The sequence below is a fragment of the Diadema antillarum genome, unplaced genomic scaffold (assembly GCF_040938485.1).
Source record: "Diadema antillarum isolate AM-2024a unplaced genomic scaffold, OU_Dant_1.0 seq00000567_RagTag, whole genome shotgun sequence".
Classification (NCBI taxonomy): Eukaryota; Metazoa; Echinodermata; class Echinoidea; order Diadematoida; family Diadematidae; genus Diadema; species Diadema antillarum.
This window is the reverse complement of record NW_027271506.1, coordinates 1075794-1085388: the sequence shown is the minus strand read 5'-3', so window position 1 is coordinate 1085388 and position 9595 is coordinate 1075794. Positions and strand designations below refer to the sequence as shown.

General features: G+C 43.1%; 1 protein-coding gene across 1 annotated transcript; it reads left to right on the top strand.

Moving 5' to 3' along the window:
- The first annotated feature begins 4027 nt into the window (after positions 1–4027).
- LOC139735260 (uncharacterized) lies at positions 4028–8464 on the top strand. Its single transcript, XM_071646015.1, has 3 exons — positions 4028–4751; positions 4832–5103; positions 7080–8464. Exons 1-3 carry the CDS (start codon positions 4028–4030, stop codon positions 8058–8060), a joined length of 1977 nt encoding a protein of 658 aa, XP_071502116.1. The 3' UTR covers positions 8061–8464.
- Positions 8465–9595: the final 1131 nt, after the last annotated feature.

Genomic DNA, 9595 nt, shown 5'->3' with positions numbered 1-9595 from the left:
CCAGAAATCTGGTCATCGAGTAGCAACTCGTTTCTGTTCCAGGTGAGATTCATTTTACAAATGTTCTTTATAAAACTAAGTGTAGTTGTGAAGTGGAACTATACTATATAGTATATCTTGCCTTTAGGACGTCCCCAATATTGGTCACGGTGCAGTGGGTATAATAATTGTCATTGCCGTTGTCTACTTTATCGAAGTAGAAGGTATACACGAAAGATATTTTGATATTATTATCTTACCGCGATAAACTAGGGAGGTGACTCCCTGGATAAACTGAAGATTCGTCATGCCTTCCTGCGCAGTATGGCGTTGCATGAAAGAACCTGGCACAAGTGTAATTGCACACCGCTTTCCGACAGATCTAAAAGGAAGGAAAAAGTGGGAAATCGGAGTGCGACGAGAAAGCAGATCCAAACACAAAAGGAAGGAAAAAGTGGGAAATGAGAGTGCGACCAGAAATCTGGTCATCGAGTAGCAACTCGTTTCTGTTCCAGGTGAGATTCATTTTACAAATGTTCTTTATAAAACTAAGTGTAGTTGTGAAGTGGAACTATACTATATATCTTGCCTTTAGGACGTCCCCAATATTGGTCACGGTGCAGTGGGTATAATAATTGTCATTGCCGTTGTCTACTTTATCGAAGTAGAAGGTATACACGAAATATATTTTGATATTATTATCTTACCGCGATAAACTAGGGAGGTGACTCCCTGGATAAACTGAAGATTCGTCATGCCTTCCTGCGCAGCATGGCGTTGCATGAAAGAACCTGGCACAAGTGTAATTGCACACCGCTTTCCGACAGATCTAAAAGGAAGGAAAAAGTGGGAAATCGGACTGCGACGAGAAAGCAGATCCAAACACAAAAGGAAGGAAAAAGTGGGAAATGAGAGTGCGACCAGAAATCTGGTCATCGAGTAGCAACTCGTTTCTGTTCCAGGTGAGATTCATTTTACAAATGTTCTTTATAAAACTAAGTGTAGTTGTGAAGTGGAACTATACTATATAGTATATCTTGCCTTTAGGACGTCCCCAATATTGGTCACGGTGCAGTGGGTATAATAATTGTCATTGCCGCTGTCTACTTTATCGAAGTAGAAGGTATACACGAAAGATATTTTGATATTATTATCTTACCGCGATAAACTAGGGAGGTGACTCCCTGGATAAACTGAAGATTCGTCATGCCTTCCTGCGCAGTATGGCGTTGCATGAAAGAACCTGGCACAAGTGTAATTGCACACCGCTTTCCGTCAGATCTAAAAGGAAGGAAAAAGTGGGAAATCGGAGTGCGACGAGAAAGCAGATCCAAACACAAAAGGAAGGAAAAAGTGGGAAATGAGAGTGCGACCAGATATCAGGTCATCGAGTAGCAACTCGTTTCTGTTCCAGGTGAGATTCATTTTACAGGTCAAAGGATCAAAGTTAGGAAAATGTTGAAATTCTACTATCTACAGGTGTGATCTATATATTGTTGAAATATCATTACATAGTTCCTCCATACCTTGGGGATTACCCAATGTATAAAAAAAAACAGTATTGGCATGCCACCATCACTCCAAATTGACACGTACTCTCTAAAAAAAATCGAGTGAAAATTTTCACTCTGAAAAGAGTGAATACAAAAAAGAGTGAATTTCGAGTGAAATTGGAGTGAACTTTGAGTGAAAATGTACATTTTCACTCATTTTGGAGTGACGTCAGGGATCACTCCAAAATCTTCGAGTGATCCCTGACGTCACTCCAAAATGAGTGAAAATGAGCATTTTCACTCAAAATTCACTCCAATTTCACTCGAAATTCACTCTTTTTTGTATTCACTCTTTTTAGAGTGAAATTTTTCACTCGATTTTTTTTAGAGAGTACGGAAAGGTTTTGGCTATGATGGTCAAAGGTCAAGTGAAATACTAACATGACAGGATTTTCCCTATATTTTTAAAATGACCGCTCAAAGTATTTGAATTGTCATAAAGATAGATTAGTCAAAGTAAAAATGCTCAAATTCCTTAATACTTGCTCAGTCTGCGAGTCTTTAACAATAAAATTCCATCCATTCACACCTAGTTTAAGGAAAGTAAACACTCGACGCATTAAATTTTGTGACAAACACGCCATTTTTTTTTCTACCAGGTATGTGAAACTTTCGTGAACATTGGAAAGACGTACTCCAGACCTGTTAAGAGAACAATATGGCGGAGGTCCACCAGTCGCCGTTATCTTGTATAGGACATTTTCATTTGTTTTTTTTTACTTACTACATATCTATTCAATGATCATGGCAGTGTAGTTCTAATTTGGTGCGGATGCCACCGAGGATATCCCTCATAACGTAATCCAGGTACTGTCTTGTGCTTAGTTCAATTTCAGATCTTTCTCTTTAAATTATTTTTAAACAATTTGAGATCATTTTACATACCTTAATACGCACTTATCGATGACGTTGCCATGTTGTACATTGTACATAAGTGTATTCCTTTTGAATTACATACTAATGTGTACTAGTAGGCCTTCATGCCAGTTTCATACATATGGGAGTAAATAGGATGGTAATTGATGGTTATGTACGTGCGAATCATTAACAATTGTGGAATTCGTCTATCGTCTGTGCACAGCTAGAATTGTAAATTTATATATCATTTTGTTATACAACAATCTTGTTACCTGGACAACTTGCTAAATACAATATATTTATAGCATACAGTCTGGTTACAGATAATGACCCCGCCATTGTAACTTCCTTATTTTTTACAGCAATTATTTATCATGATATTCCTATAAAGGAATTATGCCTATTATTCATCAAGTTTATGCACCTTTGTGTTTGTGTCTATATGAATGTGTAAGAATGATTGCCATGACAGTTGGCTTTGTTCAACATGGTTGGAATGAAAGAATGTCCCTCCCCCAACCTACCCCCCCCCCTTTCTCTCTCTCCCTCTCTAAGAAAAAAAAAAGTTAAGCATTGCAGACAGTATGTCCCTTGCGCCTTTGGGACGCCTGCGCGTACACGCTAGTTCCCCAAGCGCACGCGCTAAAACCTTAAGCGCACTGTCCGCTGGGTAACGACATTGGCCCGTATTCTACTGTAGACCAAGGTTTAAACCTATTTTAGACTCACCTATGGTTTCTTCTTCTTCTGATTAAGTCTGCCTCCTTCAATAGACTGAAGATTCTTGCAGACTGGTGCTATTTACATTATAATACAATTTATTTACAGATATTTACAAGCACATAGAAAATTTGACGAAAATACTAGCCACTGTGATCAACCGTTTGACGGTTTCGAAATGATCCCACAGATGGCGCTGAAACAATTTCTGACGATAGGGAATTCCAGTTCCTTACAGTTCTTGGGAAGAACGAATGGCGATGCGATTCAGTTCTCGAATATGGTACCTGATAGGAGTGTGGTTGCGAGGCTCTCGTTAACTGAGTAGCCTGTTTGATGATAGGGTCCTGTGCTGAAAGAGGAGTGAGATTATTGTGTATTTTATTTCGTGAGTTTACGCAAGAACTCACAGTGAGAGCCCGCTCAACGCGCGCGCAGTCATATCGCTTCTTCGCACGTTTTGCACGAGGGGCTAAGTTCCCTCATCGCAGTCTAAATCCAGTTTTATTCGTCCTTTTAACTGTGCATCGTCGCAATATCTTATCATATTGTGGATTGTTATTATTATAGCTCAGTTAGAGCTGACTTTGCTTCGGAAGTGGATTTTTATTCACGAGATATCGCGGGATGGAAATTCCGCTTTCCGCTCACCCACAGCATACAGCTAAGCCTGTCGTGGGTGGCACCACTAGTACGAGCGCCCTGCATACAGCTAAGTCTGTCGTGGCGATGGTGACTACAGCCGTGCATCATGAACCCAAGTGTTCGCCGGCTAGTATTAAGGCTCCAACAAAGAAAGAAGGGAATGGGAAAACCCTTAAAAAACCCACCAAACCAGGCCTATAAGTAAGAAGGCGGCTCCCCCTAAAGAGAAGACGGACGCGGAGGTGCTTTCCCGCCTTTCTAAACTCGAATCCATGTTTGAAAAGGTCATGGAAATACTGCCGTCTCAGCCTACTCGTATCCAACAACAGCAACTACGTGCCGGCCATGTTGGCACGGCTTGTACCGCAGAAAACCACGGTGGTGTGCCGTTTGGGGGCATGGATGTGTGTGCTACAGACGATAGTACGCAAGCACGCGGTACGCTGCACGACGACCACGGCGGCAGCAGCTACAGTGGGGATGAATGCGATTTCCCTGCGGCGGCAGCGGGTTACGCACCCGCAGAGCTCACGGGGCGGCCAGTACAAGTGCCATCCTTTGCTGCAAAATTTGCGGTCTCCGCCTGTGTGGGCGACCCTATCAATGACGAATTGGCAAATTCTACAAATTATCTCATCTCCCATTGTCTGGAGGAAAAATCTATGGAAGAGTCAGCGGCAAACTACCCAGCACCGAGCAATTGCCCCAACTTACTAGTCAAAGTCAATCCAGTGATTTGGGATAATGTGACACAGACTACGCGCAGCAGAGACGTTAAGCTGCAGAGAGTACAGAAATCTCTTACCCGCGGGCTGTGTGCGTTCCTACAAACTCTTCCTACTGACTTGAACGAGGCGCAACAGGACGCACTCGCTTTACTCTGTAATGCCAATTACGAGATGAATTGCCTGAGAAAGGAGCTGATCAAGCCCGATATGAACGCTGCTTACGCACATCTGTGCAAGCCTACTACGCCCGTGACCGCGTTTCTATTCGGTGATGACTTGGGACAACGTGTAAAAGATCTCAAGGAGGAGAATAGGGCTGCCTTTAGTGTGGTTAAAGGCCAGGCTAAGAGATCTACTCATCAGCCGTACCACCCATACAAGCGCACGGCCAGCGGTGGATTCAGCCGGAAGCAATATCGGAACGCAGGCTGGCTCGCAGCTGGCGATACATCCAGGCCTTTTTTAGGCCAGCAGCAGCGGGGATACAGACATTCAGCCCCGCACACGCAGACTCGCCCACCTCCAGCTCATGCGCACAACCGGGGGCAGAGCTACTCGACAGCAACCCCAGCCAAGCCAAACACTGTGTCACGGAGAAAGTAACTGCACTACCCAAGGAGGTAAGTTGCAGGCCTAGCTCTTGTTGTGGAAATACACAATCTACTCACACTGTACAGTCAGTTTTTGACATTGAACATATAGATGTTCCATTAGACCTGCCCGTTGGGGGTCGATTGAGGCATTTTAGCAAACAGTGGAATCATATTACCACTGATCCTTTCATACTTGATGCAATTAGCGGTTACAAACTTGAATTTCAAGAGGCGTATAGCCCACCTCATAGAGGTAAACCGCCTTACCACTACAGAGTGGGTAATGCTGAGGAGAGCAAGATTGACAATGAAATTCGAAAACTGGCCGAGAAAGGCGTAATCGAAGAATGCCAGCATATGGCTGGAGAATTTGTGTCCAATATCTTTACACGCCCAAAGAAAAATGGGGACATACGCCTAATTTTAGATTTATCGGACCTCAATGACAGTCTGAATGTACAGCATTTCAAAATGGATAACATCCATACGGCTACAACCCTAATTTCCCCTGGTTGTTACCTTGCCTCAATCGACCTTCGAGATGCCTACTACTCTGTCCCTGTTCACCCCTCATATCGCAAGTATTTGAGATTTGTCTGGCACGAGAAATGTTGGCAATTTAAGGTACTCCCCAATGGCCTTAGTACAGCGCCTAGGCTCTTCACAAAGCTTATGAAGCCGGTGTTCGCAAAGCTGCGACAGGCAGGCCACCTGGTTGTGGGGTATTTAGATGACACTCTCATAATCGGTGAAACTGAATCACAAGCACTAGAAGCGGTGCAAGCAACCACAAAACTGCTCTCTGACCTTGGTTTTGTCATTCATTCAGAGAAATCTATCCTAGAGCCTCAGCAACGGCTCCAATTTTTGGGGTTTATCTTGGATTCGGAAAGCATGACTATAACGCTCCCGCATGAGAAATGTCAAAATATCAGGGCAGTATGTGCGGAATTGCTAGGGAAACAAAACCCTACTATCAGGCAGGTGGCGCAGGTCATTGGGAAACTGATTGCTACTTTCCCTAATGCTATTCAATATGGCCCCCTCTTCTATCGTAACCTAGAAAGAGACAAAATTCTTGCACTAAAATCAAGCAAAGGGCATTTTGATAGACCTATGAATTTGTCTGAAGCTTCTAAACAGGAGTTAATGTGGTGGTTCAATAACATTCACTGCCAGTCGGCACCAATTAGTCGAGATCGGTCAGCTTTAGAGCTACGTACTGACGCCAGTGGGCAAGGATGGGGTGCCACTGATTTAAGCAGTGAAACTGGCGGTAGATGGGATGATCAGGAGATGGTGCATGCTCAAAACAATGATATCAACTATCTTGAAATCTTAGCTGCAGGGCTTGGTTTGAAGTCATTTTGCGGCCACCTGCATGATACACATGTGCTCATTAGAACTGACAACACAACAGCTGTAGCCTACCTGAACAATATGGGAGGCATTAAATCTCGAGCCTGCGACAGGGCAGCACGAGACATTTGGGTTTGTTGTAAGGAAAGGAATATCTGGATCACAGCAGCCTATTTACCAGGTCGTGACAATACAGAAGCAGACAGGAGATCTCGTCGTTTTAATGACAGAACAGAATGGATGCTGAATAAGAAAGTTTTTACTGATATCACTAAGAAATGTGGTACTCCCCAAATTGATCTTTTCGCGTCCAGACTCAATAAGCAGCTGCCTGCGTACGTTACGTGGCTGCCTGACCCAGATGCGGTTTCTGTGGATGCATTCACTCTGAATTGGGGTGATCTGTATTTCTACGCATTCCCTCCTTTCTGCCTCATCCCCAAATGTCTCCAAAAAATAGAAAACGACAAGGCACATGGTCTCTTGATTGTCCCAAACTGGCCTACGCAAGCGTGGTTTCCTCGCATGAGGAGAATGCTTAAAGATGAACCACTCTTAATTCCTAGACACAGGAATTTGATTACGCAACCAGTATCTGGGGAACCGCACCCTTTACACGCTTGCCTTGATCTGTTATGTTGCAGGTTTTGAAGCTGCCGTTCGAGAACTCTGGCATGAGCAGCAGAACGGTGGACATCTTGGCAGCATCTTGGAGGGCATCAACCCAAAGACAATATTTTACATATGATTATATAAGGAAATGGAGAAAGTTTTGTACACTTAAGAAGGAAAGTCACCTTCATGCCAAGATTAATTTTGTTTTGGAGTTTTTTACACACATGTTTTATGAAGAGAACTTGAGCTATTCAGCTATTAACTCAGCACGGAGTGCACTTGCTACCTTTCTAGTGTTAGAGGATGAACAATTTACTGTCAGCACTCATCCGCTTCTCTCTCGTTTTATGAGAGGTGTGTTCCAGCTCAGGCCCCCAAGGCCGCGGTATTCGGAAATTTGGGACGTGAATATTGTTTTTAGATATTTGAGAAGTCTAGCTCCCGCTAACTCGCTTAGCTTGAAGCAATTAACGATGAAGCTGTGCATGTTACTGGCCTTGATATCCACCCAGAGGGTACAGACTTTGCATTGCCTGAATCTAGACAGCATGATTCTCAAACAATCTATGGTGTCATTCAAAGTTAATGAACATCTTAAGCAGTCTAGACCTGGGAATTTTGGATTGGACGTACTTTTGAAAGCGTACCCCCCAGACAGACGTTTGTGTGTAGTTACATACATTAAGGCCTACCTTCGGAGAACCAAAGAGATCCGAGGAGAGGAAAGTCATCTCTTCATTAGTTTTCGCAAGCCTTTCAAGAGAGTAACGGCACAGACAATTTCTCGATGGATCAAAGAAATCATGACTGGCGCTGGCATTGACACCACAATGTTCAGTGCACATTCAACCCGAGCAGCATCTAGCTCAGCAGCAAACAGGGCGGATGTACCTATTCCTCTGATCCTCGCAAAAGCAGGCTGGTCAAAAGAACGAACATTCCGTAAATTCTACGACAAACCTCTACAAGAAGAGGGACAGTGCCTGTCACAGCTCATTATGAGGGAATAATGGCCTCAGACCAAGGTAATTTGAGCTTACATTTTGCTTGCCATTGTGCATGCTTGAGTTTGTTCAGTTGGAACAAATGTGACTTCTGTGCTACAAAATCTCACTGTGAGTTCTTGCGTAAACTCACGAAATAAAATAGAAAGATTAAACGAGAACTTACCTGTTTGAAGTTTGATCTTTATTTTATGAGGGAGTTGGAGAAAGAATTCACAGTCCCTCCTCTCCCTTCCCATGGCATGAATACTATTACAAAATGTATAGATCAACTTCAAGTAAGTTCTCAATCTTTCCACTCTGACAGAAGTCACATCTTGTTGCTACGAAGTATGACTGCGCGCGCGTTGAGCGGGCTCTCACTGTGAATTCTTTCTCCAACTCCCTCATAAAATAAAGATCAAACTTCAAACAGGTAAGTTCTCGTTTAATCTTTCTATTTTGTACATCATAATTAGCCTGTCACTTTCTCTGCGCTGTTCCAGAGTAGTCCAATTAAGTTCTTGTAGCATTTTGGTGACACTCGAGGTGTTATGGTAGCGATTTAAAGTGAATCGCGCAGCTCTTCTCTGGACCATTTCCACTTGGTGGATTAGGTTCTTGGTAGATGGGTCCCAAACTGTGGAAGCATACTCAACAATTGGTCGAACCAATGTTTTGTAAGCTGTGGCTTTAACATCAGAAGATTTTATGCGAAGATTGCATTTTAGAAATGCAAGCACGTTATTGGCTTTATTGACAGTATTGTTGATGTGTTGGGTCCACTTCAAATCAGAAGTGATGGTTACACCCAAGTACTTCACGGATTCAACAGATTCAAGAGGGGCGTTATTTAGATGATACACGTGTTGCAACTTACTTCTTTTCCTGGATATCGTCAAAACCTTACATTTATCTGTGTTCAAATCCATCATCCATTTTTTCGCCCAGTCACCAATTTTGTTTAGGTCCTCTTGAAGATTTTGCGTATGATGTTGATTGTCGATAGTCATGTAAGAAATTGCATCATCAGCAAAAAGGCGAACCTTTGACGCGAGACCATCAGGCAAGTCATTGATGTAAAGTAGAAAGAGGCAAGGCCCAAGAACCGACCCCTGAGGCACTCCAGATCCTACCGCTACTGAAGAAGATTTAATACCATCCAAAACGACCCTCTGACTTCTTCCATTGAGAAAACTTTGAATCCATTTCAGATTTTTCCCCCTGATACCGTAGTAGTCCAGTTTACGTAAAAGCCGCTCATGCCCAACCTTGTCAAAAGCTTTTGAAAAATCCATGACTATAACATCCGTTTGACGTCCTGCTTCCAAGTTCCTATGTAAATCGCTTGTGAAACCAAGTAATTGTTGTTCACATGACATGTTCTTACGGAAGCCATATTGCAGGGGGAAAATGATGTTTTAGCTAGACCTGAGGTTTAATTTTGTATTCTGCTAGCTAGGTTTAGTTAAACCCAAGTCTATTTCGGGTTTAGATTAAACCCGAAATAGTCTTGGGTCAAGCCACCATGGTGCCCTCTATGGAAGAAGAAATTCTCCCTC